This window comes from Periophthalmus magnuspinnatus, chromosome 1 (assembly GCF_009829125.3).
Source record: "Periophthalmus magnuspinnatus isolate fPerMag1 chromosome 1, fPerMag1.2.pri, whole genome shotgun sequence".
NCBI classification, from domain to species: Eukaryota; Metazoa; Chordata; class Actinopteri; order Gobiiformes; family Gobiidae; genus Periophthalmus; species Periophthalmus magnuspinnatus.
Genome location: NC_047126.1, coordinates 11,806,068 through 11,826,824, shown reverse-complemented (window position 1 = coordinate 11,826,824; position 20,757 = coordinate 11,806,068). Strand labels below are relative to the sequence as shown.

Here is a 20,757-nt window from a genome sequence, read left to right as displayed (position 1 = left end):
GGAGACAGGACTCTACTCGTGACTTCAGCATATCCCACTACAACATGCAACCGCTAAAGGTGGAATCACACCAGGACTAGCAGATAATATTTTCAATCCTGATATATTGCCCAATGCACCAGGACAACAGAGGCAGAAAATAAGGTGCAGCATAGTAGGCAGATAGGCCTCTTTATTTATTGTAGAATCAAATAAATGTCATTGCAAAATAATAAAAGCAAATTACAAAACGAATTTCACAATCAAAAATAATAAATTCCCACAGTTAAGTGAGTTATTATTTTAGGCCTATCATTTCTGAGCATCACTTGCAGCAGGAGGCAGACTGTGTACTGCAACACCCCCTAGTGGTAGAACCGGGATTTTGTTTCTCCAGCTGCAGCACCAGTTCAAAAGGATCCACCAGGCTCTCCTGTGTAAAGAGAATAATTCACAGTTTACAATGTTTACAAAGTAAATCAGTTAATTTTAGTGTGGTCATTGTGTCAAACATTACTTCTAAAACCTTTGTTTAACAAACACTGGATAATGGGCTAAAATTTAATTACAGAAAAAATAGAAATTGGATATTTCACTATATTAACAGCTTTAGCCGATATTTTAATAAATTTTTACAGTAGCAGTGCATTTAAAAGAAAATATCTAGTGATTTTATGACCATTATCACTAGTTATCTGGAGACTGCATAAAGTGTTTTCATTTCAGAGGGTCAGTCCAAAGGTAAAAATGTGGGATAGAATTTGATAACAACAATGTCTTTACCTCTTTACCTGTGACTACAGTAAATGTTATGGGCCATACTAAAACAGATGTAACAACCTTAAACAAGGAAACTAATTGAGGTCACACTTACACTAATGATGCCCCATACGTATGCATTGCCTGGCTGTGAGAACTGATAAGATGGCATTGTTTGAGCTAAGAGAGAGAACATTCCTCCCTGTTCAAGGTTCCCTCAGCAGGACCTCGTCATCTGGTTATGACTCTGGGACAGCTGCTTGACCTTGTGCGTGTGAAGTGTGTGTATGTATGTTAGAGCATCGGGTATGAGTGAATGCTCTAGGCTCCATGTTAACACACATGTCAGGCTCAATGAACTAACAGAAGAAGGCTCTCTGGGTGCGGTCTGAAGCACTCCATTCCCCCCCTTTACTCAAAGAAAACAATGTCACCTTGAGGGATACTCTGGGGTGTAGTTTGATGTTTTAAGTTCATAGCTGTTGGGAGCAGAGTTACATATAGCTGATGAAAATAAGATACAACTTTTCTGCCTGTTCCTGTTCATGACACAGTGGCAAAAATGAGCCTAATTCCTATGAAATTATCTAAAAACTGTATGAAGAACTTAACAATATATTTTTGAAACATTTATTTTTGCTTCTTATACGATAATAAACACATAAGTACTGTAGCTAAAAATGCTTAATAATTAAATAGGAGCAATACATGACATCATTCCTCCCAAACTTAAACTGAACAATATAATTCAAATACAGATTAATACTGCTCCATCCTAATCTCATCTGAACTCTATGGGAAACAAAAATTGTATTTTATTTAATAATAAAACAAGTTAGTCACAACAATTTGTTTATTTTGGGGGTGTAAATATAAGTAAAAGATTCCAGTGTTAAGTCCACAACATGGTTCGATAGCACTTTGACAGACACGTTCCCACTACTAATCAGGATTAGGATTCATGAACGTATAATTAACAGCAAAATATTAAATGATTATAATAAACATATTTGTCATAACTTAAGAGGTAATTATAAAGTGCTACTAAATGTAAATAAGGGGCCAAACCTATATAAATAAAGAATGAATAATACTATCGTAATTTTCAATCTGTGTTTCTGACCTTAGCTTTAACTCCACATAGTCCTCGTCCTGATGGTTCAAAAGTGAAGTCCTCTGCAAACCTGGACGAGCTCAGGATCTTGGCCAAATCTCCATCAACCTCTGTTACTTCTTCAGCCTAAATTACATACCAAATTAATTTTGCAAGCAAAATAGAAATGTGTATGTTTGCATCACACCTTGAAAGTGTACTGGCAGTCGAAAGGGAAGCAGTCCTCCACACCCATGATGCCCCCATTATAGATGACCCGACAGGGATTGGAGCTTCCCTTGGGGAGTTTGAAAAGGCGATACGTGGCAGAAACAAACCTGAAATCACCTGCAATTTTTAAGAATAGAAAATTGATTTTTTTTTTCCACATAGATCCCCCATAAAACTTTGGACAAAATTTAAATCATTAAGATTAGTTAATTAATTATTAAACTTTATATTCTATACTGATAAAACTAATAAAATATGTTATGTGGTTTGTACTTGTACAGCAGTACTGTTTTGTTATTGTACGACCTTCTCCCCATGGGCTCTAACAAGATGGCAGTGTCACCTTTAAACTCAGCTCAGTTTGGTTGAAAGCGTCTTAGTTACTTGATGTTGAAAAATTGTGTGTGGCTTTCTTCGGGTCTGTAGCAAGCAATAGTCAAATCTATGAGTTCTGCAGAATTCAGTGGTACGCTGCTGTACATTGAAGCAAGCCAATAATTAATGAAGAATTAAAAAATAATACCTATTTATTTCAAATTGTTTTAGGATAAGGCAGGATCATACCAATTAAGAAATACCTTTTGGATGTACTGTAAAATGGTTCTGTTCTGTTTATGTACATTGTCCCTGTTAAATCAACCGCATAAACAATTTATTCCTGAGATTTCTTCTCCAGTACTTTCCTATCTTTTAACTAAAAATAAGACTGATACCCAGAATGTCCTGCAGTTCTTTGTTGCCCACTGTAATGGTGCTGGCTGTCACCAAACGAGGATAGCTGAAACCAACTTCTTCGGCCAAATGCACCAGATCCTTCCACCACAGTGCACCTCCAATGCACTCACCTGTTGGCATATAACACATCTTATTATGGTACGTGAGATGTGTTTTATCTGTCTTATTAGAGCATAGGATTCAACTAACCCCAAAGAACCTTGTGATTTTTAATTTCATTTGTTAGTCTTCCATTGCAGTACACATCACTGAAGTACAGCTCACCACCATCCTAAAAACAACAGACAAACTTTGTTATCATTAGGGAAAATGTGTGTAATTTAACTACACAAATTAGGCACATAATTATCAGAGCCCCTTGTCCAGCCAACTGTGATGAATTGTGTTTGGAGCTAGAATCTAGTACTAACTAACGTCAGTCTGAATGCCACACATTACACCCACATATTCTTGATTATAAACCTGTTTGAAGACTTAATAATGACATTTGTACCTTAAGGATGCTGTAGGCTTCAGCCAGCACTCTCTTCTTGTCAGGAGAAAGATTCACCACACAATTTGAACTGCATCATGAGACGAAGAGATGAGTTATTTTTTTATCGCTCAAGAATAAACAAAGTGTAACCTATAAGAACATACATTATTATATCAAAAGAGTCCTTCTGAAGCCCTGCTTCTGCCAAAGCTTCAATGTAGCCCTGAACAAAACTGATGTTGGGCGTTTTGTAGCTAAACTCTTTCATGTGGTAGTCCAGGTACTTTTTCGCCACTTCAAGCTACAGGAAAAGGACAAGAATCTGTATTGTGCACATCATGTCATGTTTAAGGCATAAGATTCAGTACGCACAGTGAAATATGCCATGGTGATAAATAGCTTTATATACAATATCAACAATTGTATTTCATTTTTTTGTACTGATTCTGAGCAGAATTAATAAGAAAGATTAAGAAATTAATCACAGTTGAAATAGACAGGCTAAATGTTGACTGATGCCACTGAGCAAAGATGAATGACTGTGAGCATGATTTTAGTGTAACTCACCTGGTCTTGGGTCATGTCAATCCCAGTCACGTGTCCCTTGTCTCCCACCAGCTGGCTGAGCATGTAGCAGTCCCTCCCACTGCCACTGCCCAGGTCCAGGACCCTGCAGCCCTCCAGGGACTCGGGCACCACCAGGCCACAGCCATAGTATCTGGTGACAAGTGGACAAACAGTTTTAGTATTAATGAACTACTAGGCTGCAATATTGCACAATGTAAGTGATGTAACCTCGAAATGACTTCGGGGTGGACTTTGCCCAGAGCCTGGCGGATGAAAGCGGGCAGGGGGCTGGCTGGGGCCACACAGGCGTTACTTTTCAGGTCTGAAGTCGCCTTAAGGACACGGCCATAGTATTCCTTGTAATCAAAATGACAGTGTATAACTTTTTTTTTTCAAATAGACAGCAGATAATACGAGAAATATCAATTTAATGCTGCTATAATAACTGATATATTTACCGTCCTTCCCGTGTCATGTCAATTTACCTTTACGTCCACGTGGATGGAAGAATCGGAGAAGTCTTCGACGCATCCACTTAACAATAAACAGACTATTAGAGCTACAACATGTTAATAAAGCTGCAGTCTATTGAAAGAACTTGTACAAACTATCCATAAAACCCATACGGATTGGGTCCAGCAAAGGAATAAAATGCTGATAAAATCCTCTAAAACTTACCACTTGTCGTCAGTCATTGTTTGTGATAGTAAAGGTGCGCGTAGTTACAGTTTACGCAAAGTCAACATGACTTCGTCACACTTTTAATTTCCGCCTCAATTTCTTCTCTTTTCTTGGTTATTTCAGCAGACTGGACTCTTACTGGCATTATTGCCTCCCTCTGATAGGTTTAGAAATTACAAATAATAAATCCCCTTAGCCTATATTTTAGCATATTTCGCCAAATAGTTTTGGGGGTTTTTTTTACATAAAAAAGCACAGGTCTAACAGCTCTTAGGCAATCTAAACATCAGAAAGAATATCACGTTTACAGACTATTGTTTACATTCCATGTTTTCCCTTGGCTCCTCAACATCCATCCTGCTGCTTCCTGCCCCCTGTCGTTCACTAAAAGAAATGTTCATATTCGCAAAAAGCAGAGGGTCTGTTTTCATCAAGAGCACTATTAAATACAGACAACCCGCACTGATAATCTTTCAGTAGACTATGTATCTTAATTCACTAAAAAGAACCATATTTGGGCCACAAAGGCCTACTTTATCAATCTCTGCTCCTATTCAGAGCATAATAAAAATCCCACACAGAGTTCATGTTTAGTTTTTTTTTTTTTATTGAACAAACAACGTTTGATGGTGTCATAAATGGCTTATGTTATTTGAACATTCAAAGATGTGCAAAACCACCTCGGACTGATGAAAAACAGAGTCTTTGGCAGGACGCCCCTGATTTGGTGAACAAAAACTGCATCTTTTATGTTAGTCATTCATACGCCCTCTACGGCTTTACAAAACTCCTCAATGCAAGTTGGGCCTTTCTCAGGAGGAAAATCTGACCCACATTGAACAAAAACATCCATAACATTAAAGCTAATGATTCAACGATTATGAAAGCAAATGTGTAGTTTACAAAGTCTAAACAAATTTAAATAAACAGTGGTTTTATCATTTCAACAGTTACATTGTAGGCAGATATGAAAAATAGCTCTTCTTTGTACTACATGTACCATAAACCAAAATATTAAAAATATTTCTAAATATTAAAGCACTTTTGAGAGCCAGACTCAAAAGATTCAAGCTTTAGTTATTAAAGCTTGAATATTAAGTACGAGCCTATTCTGTCAAAAGGGCGACTACTGTACAAGAATGACAGCAGGTCTGAGGGCTTTGGGGGAGAACAGTGGAGTGAAACTTTGGATCTTTACATAGATAAAAGCTGGATCATTTAACCAACTGATTTGTGCTCTTATTATATAAACTGTGGTTCATTTGTTACATTCATGACAGCTGATGAACACGTTTGGAAGAGATGAATTGAGAACATTCAAATAGACCCACCTCTAGCAAAAAACATGGGATGTTATAGTGCACAAATAAATGCATCGTTTTAAATATGTTGTCAATTTTCAGTATATAACCTAATAATGATACATACTTTTTGTCACTAAGTGAAGTCGCATTCTTTCTGTACTAAACAAGGCAATGGGACAAATGAAAAACTCCAATAACAGTGCTGCAATTTAAGGAAAATGCTCAAATGAGACATGCTAAATATGCTTACTATAATGAATTGGAATTTATACATGGCCAATACCAAATACATGGTGAAAAAGAGAAAAAGAGGTCCAAGCCAGGTTGCCATGTCAGTAGAAAAAAAAAAAAAGAAAAGAAAAGGTTTTGGTACCGATTTTCTTTACTGCCACAAGACACATTCAACACACAATTGTTAGTGACTTAAATAGAATCGTATACAAATCTTACAAAAGAATCACTACTTTTCACCCACACTTGTCCTAACAAAGGAACAAACCCCTACAGAAAAATCAACTCAATATAAAGTAAGACTTGAAATTAAGTATATTGATTTACTTACTGACAACTTCTCCAGAAATAGTTAATATACTGTGCAAATTAGAAAATGATTGTAATACACTATTGCTCCTATTACTAAGAGATCAAATAGACAGCAAAAAATGAAAGGCAGACAAACAGTTATTGCCTAAAAGCACTTGTGAAAGATGAAACTACTACTTTTGTCCCATTACAGTATTGGGCTTGCATAATCACATACATTGCACACAACCAAACTGTAACCTACAGTAGTTTCCCCCATCCAATGGCTCGCAAACTGCTTGGTAATGCCCCTTCAAAACATTATATCAAGTGTTTACATCTCTGTCAGTAGCTTATGTTGCATGGAGAAGACGTGGAGCCATGTGTACCGCATTTGTGCAATGTTGAAAGTCTGGATGGATGCAGGCTGCTAAAAGGCTACAGCATCCAAAGATGAGCCCGCACAGGTGAAGGCCACTGTTGTTCACACTGGGAGAGCAGTCCTTTTATCTGAAGACGGCATCTTCCACAAGTGTCCACACATTCATTAAAGTCAGAAGATTGAGAAAACCAAATGTAGGCCTGTAGTGCTCCTGACATGCTGGTGAGTTGTCTCAGCCCTGAGGCTCTGTGCTGGGGCTGTGGTGGCTGCCCTCCTGCTCACTAATCGTGTGGAGGAGCAGGCACACGGGTGGACTACCTATGAGGTGATTAGGCTGAGCCGGACTCGGTGGGCCTCGGGATGGCCTCCTGTCTGCTCCCGGAGCCTGATCCTCTTCTACAGTGAAGGAGGCACGATGCCCACAGCTGTCACAGAAATCTCCTCCCTCCTCCTCCTCTTCATCTGGGCCCAAAAGGCTTTCCAGCTCCCTCAGTTCCTTGCCCTCCTGCTCCTGGCCCACCACGCCCGCCCCGCTGCACCCCCCGCTCCCTCTAGTGCCACACACGCACACCTCAATCCCAGAGTCGCCCGTGAAGCGCCTCCTCCGCCCATTGGGGAGGCGCTCTTTGTCCTCTGCACTGTTCTCAGACAGATCTTTGAGCAGTGCGTCCTTGCATGAGCTGTCCCCACTGTCACTGAGTTTTTCCTGGTTCTCACTACTCCCATCTGACATGAGGATCACGTCAGACTCTGGCCCTGTCTGGACCGGCTTGTCGTCAGGTTTGGGTCTAAAGGCTAAAGTAGGGGTCTGCGGCTCTTCTACGCTGGGCCGGCAGCACAGGCTGTCGGACACTGAGGCCAGAGGGGTAGATATGCTGCTAGCGGAGCGTCCCTCTGTCTGCTCTGAGGCCAGAGGGCTGGTCACTGTTGTAGTGGGCCCTGTGTGTAAGGCACTGTACGGAGGAGGAGGAGTCGGTGGCCTATTGACCACCTCTTCATAGTCAGGTAGGAGGTAGTTTGGCAAAAACCCTGGAAAACAAAAATTGATTTTAGTTTAACTTAAAAGACAGCAAGAACACATTCTGCCTCATTTAGGTGTTTTTGTAGCCTTTACAAAAACACCTCAGGTTCATTCTGCTCTAGTCATTGCAGCAATGCAGGGTAAGTTGATTCTGCAAAACTGGCAAATGACCAAAAGCAACTAGTTCTGAAAATAGGGCATGCAAACAATTGTTTCTGGTGCAGCAAGAAATCAGGGACGATGACATTGCACAACTAGTAGTCACATATTTTCTCTGTGTGTAGCCTGAGAATTGACTTTATGTTATTAGTGTGAAAACTCATGATTAGATACAGTCGTTCTCAAACTGCGGTGTATATTATACTAGTAGTACACAGACTGCTCTGTTCTTCAAATATTTGCTAATTAAGAATCCTTTTAAACCTGGTGGTACTTGAAAGGCCAAATATTTTCTTAGGTGGCACTTTATGTAAGTACCGGTATGTAAGTTATCCAGATAGGGACAGATGTTAAGAGCTGGCATCCAGTTTTTTTTTAGGTTTAGTTTTTTTTTTTTAATTACAGTCAACTAGAAACTAAAAAAATAGCAAAAAAAAAAAAAAGACCAAATAACCAATTCCTTTGAAACCCAAAATGCTGCTTACATTGTACATGTATGTATGGCCTCGTCATCTGAAGTGAGACTGAAGCATGTCCCAAAATGCATTGTTTAGACAGGCATTTATTTTATAAAAATAAAAAAACAAAACAACGAATGCCCAAATCAAATGGCATGCACCTCAAATATATCAAATAGGGTGTTTTAACATAAAAACACATATTTACTTAAGTGTTTAGTGCTTTATGACAGTTTCTACATATATGTAGATGAATAGAGTGAAAGTAGAGGCCTTTATAAATGAATGCAAAGTCCCTTACTGAAATAGAAGGGCACAGACGGGTAGTTGTGTGCTTCTCGATAGGCGATGAGGTTGATCTCATGCTGCCGCTGCTGCTGCTGGAGTCTGTGTTTGGTGCGCCGATGGTGACAGACGCAGCAACAACTCAGAATGAATATAATAGCCCACACCAACCAGAACCCTGAAGTAAACAATACAAGTTTAGTTTGAAAACCAAACAAACAACAGTGACTCATATTGAGTGCTATAGACACAGTCATGCTATGTAGGATGTGTACTACATGGTAAATAGCATGGATGGTTAATTGCTTATTGACTGGAGAAAGACGAAGTGGTTATTAGGTTTAGTTTTATCGCCAATGCACACCAGAGCTGAAGTGTGCCAAGACAGATATTTAGCTGTGCAGCAGAGTGTCTCGGTATACTTTGGCCTTTGTACTATGTTAATAACATAGCGCTTAAGGCAACTCCCAATAAGATGAAGTCATATAATGTTATACTAGTTGAATCAGCAAGATCTTATTAAGTATCACTTTACTCTGTCTGGATAATCCTTAAAAGTGCAAATATGGTGGTTTGAAATACGACAAGTGCAGCATAAATCAACCTTTTTCTATCTAATGCCATTGTGATCATTCAGGAACAATATGTCCAAGTCCTGAATGTCTATTACACATTGTTCAATTGTGCACTGCTGCCCTATAGCCTAAACAAAAAGATTTGACTATTTGACTAAGATTTACTATTTGTAATTTGATGATTTGCTATATGTATGTAACAACATTAACACATAAAATTACATATGATTTCAAGTATGTAATACAACTTCTGTGATCACCTTCAACAGTGAGCTGTTCGGTACCAAAGACACTAGACCTGTGCAACAACATTCATGCGATCAGCTGTATGACCTACTTTTCATCTCTTTATGATTAAATGCTCATCAAAAACAGACTTTACGTCACAGTGCTGTTAAGAAAATGTTTGTGTATAAAAACTTACACCACAGTTCATAATAGTAGCTGCAGCACTGGGACTCCCCACAGCAGTGGCCTGACTCACAGGTGTAGCTCTGATTGTTCGCCCCTTCACACTGCAGCAGACTCTGCAAGACAACATCATCATTTTTACACAGACTTTCCAAAAAGGCATCACAACATAGAGCAGATTAATTGCAAATAGAGCAGATGCAAAAAGCACAATGACTTTACAACAATTTGTATAGTACATTTGATTGATGTCCACAATTTTTATAAGAAACCATTTGACTTTACTGGGTAGAATTCACTTTGATGCCTTGTTAACAGTATAATGAGGTCATAAAGGGAATCTGCCTTACAAACCTAAGCCTCCCTAAAATACAACAAAATTGTTTAGTTTTGAACAAAGGTAACATATTATGAAGCTATGAAGATAGACTATGCAGCAGGTGTGTGCGAATTAAGAACGCTAGCACATTCCTTGCACTGACCTTTGATGTACAGTCATACTAATCCAGTTTTTAGACTGACCAACTTTCAGCTTGCCTCAACATGTGCAGTAAACAAGTGCGGCTGCTCCAGTTTCTTCTCATATCATGTTCAAATTTTTGATTCTTGGCCAAAGTAAAAAAAAAACAACTTACCATGTTTCATTCTACAAAACTTTCTGAAGCAAAACAATAATTTTTTGGTGTAAAACTAGTTTTGCACAAACTGTCCTTCAAAAATCTCAAGTATGAGAAAATCTTGAATTTGTTATAAATCAAAGGAAGACAATTAAAAAATTAATAACGCCAACCTATTTTTCCGTTAAGATTCTTCAGATGTTTTCTCTGAGATCAGTTTCATAATTCGCCAGATTAAGCTCTGTATAAGGATATTGTGTCTGTATAGATTACCAGCGTAGGTCCCAGGCTGAAAGGCATGACGATCCCAGGTCCAACAGTCCCAGACAAATCCCTGCACCGCGTGGGTCATTATCCCACCAAAGAGAAAGTCTCACTGCTCCTAAACAAGTCAACTCCCTACTACTTCTAGTACTGCCCCCCCCCCCCCCCTCTCTAGATTCACCATATACACACACACACAAATACAGCCCTCCACATCCTCACCCCTCTCCCAAACCACGGCCCAAACAGAGGACTGCTCTACGGAAATTTCCAAAGCAGCAGTGTAGTGAGATAGAGACAGGGCTCCTAGCGGGATGGCCACAACACACAAAGAAACATGCAACCGTAGGAGGACTGCTAGGAACACTGATAGTACACACACAAGGACTATTACTCAGCACAGGAAGTAGTCAGATCAGCATGTATCATTGTGGTCATCAAAAACTGTAAAAGTATCTCCTTTCTGAACAAGTTGTTTTGAGGTTGACCGTCTCCTCTGTCCCCTATTTTGGTTGACCCCATCTTGCAATGTGATACAGATAAACATCTATCTTTTTTGGCTCTTCAGTCATCTCAGCATTAAGATAGCACAGGAGAGGAAAGGACTTGAAGGATGACTCCTCCATCTTTACTGAAACATTTCAGATCTGGTTTAGTCCAGGTGAAATCCTGGTCACCTCGTTTAGTAGTGGTTTTGTCTTTGTTTTGATGTGGTTTAAGTAGAGCTGCAGCTAACAATTACGTTAGTAGTTCTCTAGTCAGACAATTATGTCTATAGCACATTGAGATAAAAACAAAAATCTTTAACCAAATGAAGGTTTTCAGATATAGAATATTCACATTAAGTGTATTATTGATTGAAATTGTTTATTTTTAGACATTTTGAGTAAATAAAGCCACTCATCTTATGGCATGAGTTTTAGAGTCTGTATAGTCCAGACAATGAGATTTATCAAAATAAGTTTACATTTTAATAGTCTAGGCACAATTATTCTGATTAATCATTGCGGTGGAAGGATAAAGGCTGTTTTTCTGGTGTTGACTATGTGATGGTTCAGTCCAACTGTACCACTGGTTTAGTCCTGGAAAGGCCATAGCTTTAGACTGATTTTAGTTTAGTTTTTAGTCAGTTTGGCCCATGTTTAAATCCCTTCTCCATTAGACCTGCAGACCACTTTCTACATAGATTAATGGCAAAGTAAATTCTAGATTTAAAAAATCAGATGCAAGAAAGGCCATAGACTACATTATGTGGACGTTCTAAGGATTTGGCAATGGCCGACCAATAGTGATGTGCAAAAAATCTAAATATTAATATATATTGCATTGGTTAATTTGATGATACAGTATTGATATTGTGGGTTGCTGTATCGATATATCACCAAGAGTATGTTTATTCCTTGTTTAGATGAAGTAATATATTCATATTCACCATTTTGATTATTACAATGGGTGCATTTCATATTAACTTTGCAGGTAGTGGTTTAACAAAGACTTAGTGTCACATGATTTAGTAGTTATGTGTGAGCCTTTAGAGCATATCTCCCTTTCTACAACTAAATATGGAGGTTGTATACACTATGGATGAATACAAAGGCCAATGTAACAGTTTGATATATTCTTCTAGTTAGTAACATGCGTTAGTAACGTTTTCTTGTTTTTTGTGAAAATGGGGCTGATAGCCTTTAATTTTGACTGGCCTGTATCAAATCAATGCAAAATATTTTGTATTGAATTGTAATGAATTGAAAGTGCATTGTATTGAGATATGTATCATATTGTGGCTTGTGTATTGAGTTATGCATCGTATCTGTAACTTCTCCATTATGCACAGCCCATACCGACCAAAGAATCTCATCCAACTACATTCTGCTTTGTCTATCCAAGATGACAGTGAAAACCAATCCACTTCTCCTCATATAAAGGATTAAAGGCAGATTCAGTTACCTTCCCAGAAATGATTGCTGTATTAGAAAATAATCAACCCAATAATGAGAAGCTGTTGAAACGCAAAGACAATGGGACAAGTTCATAACCCCTTTGCCCTCAGTATGCTGCTGCTGGAGCTAAATGTCGTCAATTTATGTTTAATTTATAGTCTTAACTGAGCCATCACTGACCCCTTATTTATTATAACGCTATGCAACAAAGGGACGCACTCATAGGCAGGTTATAGGGAATGAAATCCTGCTGACGTGTTTGTTGCAAACATTAATGCCCTCTTAGGACATGTATCAACTTTCAACAGCTGACAGACACACTTTACACCATGTCAAATTGCCTCATTTTATCTCAAAGTCAGAACAGACTGTATGTTTGACACACGTTTCAGATACAGGATGAAGAGACAATTATATTAAGGGATTATTCAACAAATGTAATGTAAAACTACAAGTGTTCCTAAGGACAAATCACTGTATGACGTTTATTTTGGTTTCTGTTACAGTTCACATAAAATAGGAATAAAATATCTTCAATTGGTAGCCTGTATTAGTATGAAGTCTCTTATCAAACACACAAATGGTCAGCAGCAATAGAAGCAAAGTACTCTGTTGTAATGTGCTACAAGCCTGAACCAAAATGTTATGAGAAATCATCTACCATTCCATATAATGAAATGGAAATGAACGGTAATCCCATTTTCACAATATTTAAGTACATGATCATGAGATAACAGTGATAAGATAACCTTTGGGAAAGTCCTTGGGTTACATTATCACACAGGAGGCACTTTATGGTTATTGTTCATTCTTACCATAGAGAGCAAACACAAACATATGCTGCAACATGTGATGACAAGAAGGAGTGGGGGGCCGGAGTATGGAAATAAGAAGCAAGTTTAGAGGCCACAAACACATGTGGTAATATTACAATACCGAAATATCAGAAGTAAGAGAACAGAATAAAGTTAACTTAAGCTCTGCAGTGATATTTTGCTAGTTTTTAATAATTTGCTTATTTTTTGTATAAGTAGATATTTTCTAAAGTAAATCATTATGTAATTATGATTCAGTTCAGTCTCATCCCAAAGCTTCAGAGAAATACATACAAATAAGAATACTGTTTCATGAATATGCATACGGCTACATTGTTTTGAACTGTTGATTTGTCGTCATATCTGGCAGTGAAAACAATTTACTCACACTTAGTGAACAGTTTTCGTATTTTCTCCAACTCTTAAAATATCAGGTTGTTACAAACACAGATCACACACACAAGGCCGCAGCTCTGCTCTCATCTGTACATTAGCACTTGCAGCTAGCCTCAAACTTCGGTCACGGAAAATCTTTATTGACAGCTAAATACGATTCTGAAACTGAAAACGTAAAACCATCATACGACATCCGACGTAATATAGACTTAAAGATCAGGTAAGAATAGTGTAGTGAAATGTAAAGGTGCAGTAATAGTTTTCTTTATGCTAGGCTATCCAGCTAACTAGTAGCCAAGAGTCAGCGAGCTTGTTTTTGACTACCGAGCTTACCCTGTCTGCCGCTGACTCGGTGGGGGTGACAGAGCCGACAGCGTGCAAAAACAATCCCATTTTAAAAGCCGAACATACGCCTGTCATTCCTCCAAAGGGTGATTACAGCTACGGCGAAAACATTGGTACGCCAAAGCTGTAGTAGTTGACTAAAGTGTGTAAAATATGCTCAACTATTTTCCGGCCCCTGCTGCGCGGCGAGGCCGGTGCATGCGCCGCCTCCACTGCGGGCAGAACATTTCAGAAAGGCACAGTGCTGGCGCAACTGGTTGCTGTCGGTACCACTGGCTGATACACAGCTGTTACACAAGCAGCTCCTTCAGTACAAAGACTGCCTACTCTGCTCTGCTGGGTGTGGCATGCTCCCCTCGACCCGATCCATGTGCACAACGTGATGGGCGTGCAGCTGCGTGGATCGCCACTGGTTTTGCGGACGAAGTGTCCATTGGATAGGCTCTGCCGGCTATGAAGAGGCTGAACCAATCACTGATAGGTCCGTCTCAACTTTCAGCTGTACCCCTTTGCGTTCAGACGAATTCACACAATATACAGCTATAATTGCGTCCCTTTATTTAAGCAATCATTCTTGATCACTCTACACCCTATTTTACAGATTTAAAAACAAATAAATACTCAAGTCAAAAATAAAATCATTCCACTTACTTGCACAATATTAGTGTATCTCTGTAGAACATTATTAGTTACAAGTTCTTCATAAAATACTATCTAGCCATGTTGCACATATTTCTATGCATCATGACATCTTAAGACATGTCTAAATACATGGTTACCAGTCCCTTTCATGAGGTTGTCTGTATGGAATTCCTAAAATATTAAAAACATCTTTTTCAGTTAGTGTTGGAACAGGAGTCCCTCCATGAACTTTTAAGCTGCCTCGCCGCACCACGTCTTTGTTCAGCGAGTGCTCAGATAGGCTCATTTGTTTGGTCTTAGCCAGAGCTCTCAATGAGCGATTGAAGTGAGCCGATCCGGTAAAGTACATTAAAGCACAGGCAAATTCATTATAAGGCACTACAATAATGTCCAGTCTACGATGGCGTTGATTGGGGCCTGGAAGGCGGCAGACACCCATATATTTCTTTTGCTCTCCATTCTCTTCATTGCTTACAAGGTCATCTGTCAAAAACCCTAAAAAGAGAATACAAAAGTTAGCATGCCAATGAAAACCAACCAAAAATTTCAAATGTGACAAAACTGACCACTTTCGTGAAGACTATGTAGAACTTTGCTAAAGACCCCTTTATGCGACTTTCCGTCAGGATGAGTTATAAGCACATCAACATCTCCACAAGTAGCTTTTCCCCGACGATAAGAACCACATGCCACAGACAGCAGACCAGGGTCTATAGCTTGAGCAGCATCTCTAACCTGCATATAGACAAACTATTTTTATATTGTTGTATTATTGTTATATACAAAATAAGGAATACAGTGCTCTGGGGCCAAACAGACACCTCTGCTAAATAAGATCTTCAAAAAACTGAAACAACATGGAGGGCTCTACCACAAACTGCTCAAGACTAAATTTGCTAGAATTGGCCTATGCTCTATAAAGAGCTCAAAGGAATATTGTACTCTTGTAACAGCCTTAAACAAAAAGCTGAAATGCTTAGCTTTGATAAAAAGGACATTTCTAAATAATAAGTTTTCCATATTCACCTGGCCACTTAATTGTCATGTATATTATACAACATTTAACTTAGTAATTCTTTCAGTGTAGTTAGAAAAATAAAAAGTAGGGGATCCTGAAAAATCAGAACTCATACCGACAACCCTCTGGGAATAAACCTGTTTTAGTTATCAATCTCATGCACACACTACCTCTGGCAGATGTGAAGGAAAAAGGAATTCATGCTTTCAACTAGTGCAGCACTCACTGTGCTGGACTGAAAACGTAACTGGCTTATTTTAAATGCAACATTAAGAATAGTTTCTCCCACGGTTACGGTTATCTTTCTTGTCTGGATTATGAATTTTCAGGAAAGGAAAAAGATTGCACAAATTTTAGGATTTCCTTCCAAGAGTTTTGGGGTTCAAATGGGGACTTAATAATAAATGTATAGTTACACAAGTCTGATATTCATAGACGAAGTCAAAGTGCATTTCTGTTGTAGTAATTCCAGATGTTTTTTTTACAAATACCATTTTCTCAATGACTCCTGCTTCTTCTCGAGGCATTCTTTCCAGAAAATCTTTATAGTGTTTCAGTCCAATCTTTTGATTATGGTTTAGGTGAGCTTTGGTAGAAATATCTTCCAAAGTTCTAAACCCCTAAAAGCAAAAAGGTTCATTTTTAAATAATGCAGATACATTTAAGGCAAACTATGTAATAAAAATTATTTAAAATTAAATGAATTCCATAAACACAAAGTTGAAATTAAATCAGGTATATATTTGATTGTGTTAAGCAAAGTAGCTTACTTGTTGGTACCAAAGCTGCGCAGTCTTGGCTCCTGCACCCCAAATATTAGTAAACATTTCAAGTACAGGTACTGCCTCTCCAATGTGATCAAGTTTGCGAAGATGACCGCTCTCCATAATCTCATCTATTTTGTCAGCCATTTTGTTTCCAATTCCTGGGATTTGACAGGCTTCCTGCGCAAAAATACCAAAATGTACATGAGTCATATTAAATTACTTAATTCTACTGGTGAATGTATTAAAGGGTAATTTAAACAACCTGGTATGATGTAACAGGCTTGTGGTAGCTCTTCAGTGAATTAACTGCCTTTGAGTAGCTCAATGCCCTCCACTTGTCTCCTTGGTGTGAGTAGGCCTTGGCCAGCACTTCTAATTTGTCAGTAATGTGTTTGTTGAAGTTATTGCTCTTAGACACAGATGATTGAGCACAGACCCATTTTCCTGAGATAGTTTTTTGAGAGACAGAGTCCTGACTGGGATTATCATCTTTTGGGTGCTGGCCAGTCATAAGAGCTTCTAAGTCACTTTGAGAAACACCATCATCATCTCCTTGTGGTTCCTCTTTGCTGTCTGAGGCAGTCTGAGCAACAAAAGAAAATCTAATATAAATGTCATGCTGCCCGAAAAATTGTTTAAAAATATTGCATGTATGAAAATATTACCTCACAGCCCACTGAATTTATATGTACAGCTTCCGATGCATTATCATTTTCTTGTGTTTCGACTGCTTCTGCATTAGGCAAATCTTTTGTATTACATTGTGGTGTTTCTGAATCACTGGGGAAGCAAACAATGTCACATATTTTAAATGTATATTGAACATTAGGCATTAATGCTTAAAATTAAATATGCTTTAACAACAATTTAAAAACTTTTGCGTACAATTACCTTTTAATTTGAAAAAGGGTGTAATCTGAGACATCCAAGAGCTTTTTCTCACTAATACATTTGCTCAACCAAGAGGACTTCACCAACTGGACTCCAAAAGGCAAGCAATCCACTTTTAGGAGGCGAAGTGCTCGCTCACAGTCTATACTGTCATCTACTACTACATGAGTGACACTTGGACTTATGTAATTTTCTGTTATTCCTCCATTTTGTAGTATTTGCCGTTCAAAAATTTGACACCTGGCATTGCCTATGGCAGTTGGCAAGATGTACACACTCAAATCACAGAAAATGTCTCCTGGAAGATTCATGAACAATAAGGTAAGCATCTCTCTAACAAAAGATTAACACTTATCTTAATGGTAGGTAGAACGGTATTATGTTACCTGTGACACTACATGTTTCAGAACTCTTCTTAAGTGGTGGACCATCTTTCCCCTGAAGCACTTTAGCTCTTTTAACCTTGGGGAAAGCCTTCATTATGCCATGACGAGGCTCCATTTATATCATTCAAGGACAGCACAAGCCAGCCACCTAAAAAGACAGTTCAGCAAAAACAGCACAGATTTTTTTTTTTTTTTTTTTTGTAAAAACAATGAATAATATTTCAAAGTAATCACTGGTCACTGAAACTTGTAATTCATGTTAAATATACGGCCCATTTAAAACGTTGCCATTTCGACATGCTAATGCTAACACGAACAACTAGGAGAATGTGGCTCTAAATCGGGAAATCTATTTTTAATTAATAAAATACAAAGTGTATACATTTAGGCTCGGGTACTATACGGTAAAGAAAATTTAAAACCAGTAATAATGCAACACATTCCATTCTCACCCTTGATGAAACCAAAGAACTGCACAGAGCAGCAAAACAAATACAAAATCAACATCCGTTCAAATATATTGTACTTCCGGGTGATAAAAAAAAAGTTTTTTGTTATATGTATTGTTTATTTCGTTGGAATGTGTGCATTAGTGTAAACAAAAGTAAATGAGATTTCACACATGAAAACAAAGCAAAAAACTAAATATATATTTTGTTGTTGAGCCAGTTACCGTGGTAACCAATGTGGCGAACAAAAAAAAAAAAGCCTAGAGAAGTCTACAGTACTCTGAACCTTCCATTTCTGACTCTGTTTGAGCAGCCTTTTCTTTTTGTATGGTCTGGCGCCACTACACTACTCCAGCACACATGAAAACAAAAAAAATTGTGACAACAACAACATTTCTCTTACCATTGTGCTTCTGTGGAGAAAATTAAAAACTAAATTTATATAATTTTAATTTTGCTATCAAGTACTTGCATTAACACCAATTAAGCTCTGTAAAATAACTGGAATTACTACCAACAAATGTTTTCATAATTGCATATTTAAACAGAATGCAAAATATTCAGCATATTTACCATTAAATTATTGGTATTCCTGAAAAAATACAACCATAGTGAGGTTTTACTCCAAAACAGTCTGTGTATCTCAGTAGGATGGATGAGTTTTATTTGTGATTTTTCTGTTTCTAAGTGAATTTGTCTTTCAGTGCAGACTCAAGATGGCCACCATATTGCCACAGCAGCGGTTACCATAGATTTATCTAGAGCTTTATCTCATCACGACGGTTCGATCCGGAAGTGGTTAGTTGAAGAAAGTGAAGAAATCCCTTTTAAGATGGTTGTTGAAACTTGGCTTAAAATGCTAAAATGTTCAAAGAAAACAGCATTAATTCATGATGGTAAGTGAATCTAATCATTTATGTCGAAGATGTTCTTAGATATGGATTATTCCGGTCACCAAACATGCCATGCAGTGTCTTGTTCAGATGGTCGTTCGCCTGTGCAGCTCATTGGACATGCACACATTTCTCCACACCGTGACAAGTATTTAAAAAAATGGGATGCTGTATTTTTTGGCAGGAAAAAGAAAGGTACACTACCTCTTTACAGATGGTAACGAAATGGCAGAGGAGTATGACTTAAATACTGATGAGCTCCTTGGTAAGCATATAAATATAATAAACGGGAATCTTCCTATAACAATTTCTTAACATTATTTGTCATTATTATTATTATTTCTGCCACATTGAAGAACGAAAATGGAGACATAAAAGCACTTTAGGAGCTCATGGACAGTGGCGGGTAGAGGTTGGAGAACCTTTTACTGTTGGCTCTTTGGATGCAGGGATAAAAGAAAACAGTTCAAATGTAAATAGCCGTTATTGTTGTAGTTTATTTTGCAAAAATATAGTTTTATATTATATTAATTATTCATTATCATTTTTTTTTATTTATAGCCATTTTTTATGCGTAAAGACACCAAGACCAGTTTTCAGTGGAGAATTCGCAACCTTCCTTACCCCAAAGATGTGTTCAGTGTTTCTGTGGAGCCATCTGAAAGATGTGTAATTGTGAAAACTTCAAACAAAAAGTAAGTTGTACCTACCCTAGCCGTCTCTATAGCATGTCACCTTTTTGTGTTCACCTATAGATGGCACTATTTACAACACATTGCAGGGACAAGGTTGCCCTTATTAATCTTGTCTGTGTTCAGGTATTATAAGAAGTTTAGCATTGCTGATCTTGACCGCAACCAACTCCCACTGCACAATGATGCCCTCAGTTTTACTCATGTGAACAATACTCTAATAATCAGTGTAAGTCACACACAACAATTGCATAATTTCACTTTGTGTAAGATAAATACTTATGCGTATGTTAAAGGATTAACATGCTTGACATAAAAGACACTTCAAGCTATTAAAAAATATCTGTTCCAGTGAGCATTATGGAGCAAATTACTTTTCTTTGGAAGCCCTGACTTTTGTCCTCTGTTTTGTGCATTCTTTCAACGTGATAACAGTAATGTACACAGGGGAGATGAGCAAATGTTGAAGTAATCATTTTTTTCTCTTGTCCAGTATAAGAAACCCAAAGAGATCTTAACCCTTGAGCTGGAGCTACTGAAAGAGCTGAAGAAACTGAATGGAACAAGTGAAGGCGATGTTGACTGTAAAACTCAGTGAGCAGTTGAATGCTTAAATATGTTATATTAATCTTTTGTTTTTAAAGATGCTTATCTTAAAACATGTTATTTCTTTGATTAATACAAAAAATCTCACTGTATAATTTATAATTTAATTAATAAAATTAACTATTTCAAAATCTAAATCTTACTTAACTTCTTCAAAGTTCAGCTACTTTATTTTATTTTATTTTTTTTTTTTTATCATTGTCCCCCAAACTTCTAAAGGTTATTATAAGATAATCCCTATTTGTTTAAAGTCAGTGGCATTTTGTTCCTTGCATGGGGCAGGCTTCTCTGAGATTTATTTCTAAGGGGAAAAAAATCATTATTTGTGTTATAAAATATTTTTAAAGACGAAAACTGGGATGACAAAAGATGATTATTCTAGTACACTTCAGATGTATC

The 20,757-nt window shown here is 37.8% G+C and overlaps 4 protein-coding genes across 5 annotated transcripts; 1 reads left to right on the top strand and 3 right to left on the bottom strand.

Moving 5' to 3' along the window:
* Window positions 1-141: 141 nt before the first annotated feature.
* Window positions 142-4,663, bottom strand: as3mt (arsenite methyltransferase). Its single transcript, XM_033969518.2, has 11 exons — window positions 4,518-4,663; window positions 4,325-4,373; window positions 4,068-4,195; window positions 3,840-3,990; window positions 3,437-3,573; window positions 3,291-3,360; window positions 2,987-3,068; window positions 2,776-2,907; window positions 2,040-2,179; window positions 1,862-1,978; window positions 142-412 (listed from the first exon to the last, which is right to left on the bottom strand). The coding sequence occupies exons 1-11, from the start codon at window positions 4,532-4,534 to the stop codon at window positions 305-307; spliced, it is 1,131 nt and encodes a 376-aa protein (XP_033825409.1). The 5' UTR covers window positions 4,535-4,663; the 3' UTR covers window positions 142-304.
* A 446-nt stretch (window positions 4,664-5,109) lies between these two features.
* Window positions 5,110-14,270, bottom strand: wbp1lb (WW domain binding protein 1-like b). Of its 2 annotated transcripts, none has more exons than XM_033969497.2 (4): window positions 14,003-14,270; window positions 9,651-9,753; window positions 8,668-8,829; window positions 5,110-7,757 (listed from the first exon to the last, which is right to left on the bottom strand). In XM_033969497.2, the coding sequence occupies exons 1-4, from the start codon at window positions 14,087-14,089 to the stop codon at window positions 6,961-6,963; spliced, it is 1,149 nt and encodes a 382-aa protein (XP_033825388.1). In that variant the 5' UTR covers window positions 14,090-14,270; the 3' UTR covers window positions 5,110-6,960. The 2 variants fall into 2 exon arrangements, with proteins under 2 accessions (XP_033825388.1, XP_033825397.1); XM_033969506.2 differs by lacking the exon at window positions 14,003-14,270 and adding an exon at window positions 10,528-12,815.
* Window positions 14,271-14,554: 284 nt separating this feature from the next.
* poll (polymerase (DNA directed), lambda) lies at window positions 14,555-18,229 on the bottom strand. Its single transcript, XM_033969419.2, has 9 exons — window positions 18,171-18,229; window positions 17,719-17,866; window positions 17,333-17,630; window positions 17,107-17,221; window positions 16,704-17,024; window positions 16,445-16,618; window positions 16,166-16,294; window positions 15,223-15,391; window positions 14,555-15,151 (listed from the first exon to the last, which is right to left on the bottom strand). The coding sequence occupies exons 2-9, from the start codon at window positions 17,831-17,833 to the stop codon at window positions 14,790-14,792; spliced, it is 1,683 nt and encodes a 560-aa protein (XP_033825310.1). The 5' UTR covers window positions 17,834-17,866; window positions 18,171-18,229; the 3' UTR covers window positions 14,555-14,789.
* Window positions 18,230-18,964: 735 nt separating this feature from the next.
* dpcd (deleted in primary ciliary dyskinesia homolog (mouse)) lies at window positions 18,965-20,373 on the top strand. The gene is made up of 6 exons (XM_033969586.2): window positions 18,965-19,063; window positions 19,245-19,325; window positions 19,417-19,532; window positions 19,622-19,755; window positions 19,879-19,981; window positions 20,246-20,373. The coding sequence occupies exons 1-6, from the start codon at window positions 19,000-19,002 to the stop codon at window positions 20,348-20,350; spliced, it is 603 nt and encodes a 200-aa protein (XP_033825477.1). The 5' UTR covers window positions 18,965-18,999; the 3' UTR covers window positions 20,351-20,373.
* The last annotated feature ends 384 nt before the right edge of the window (window positions 20,374-20,757 follow it).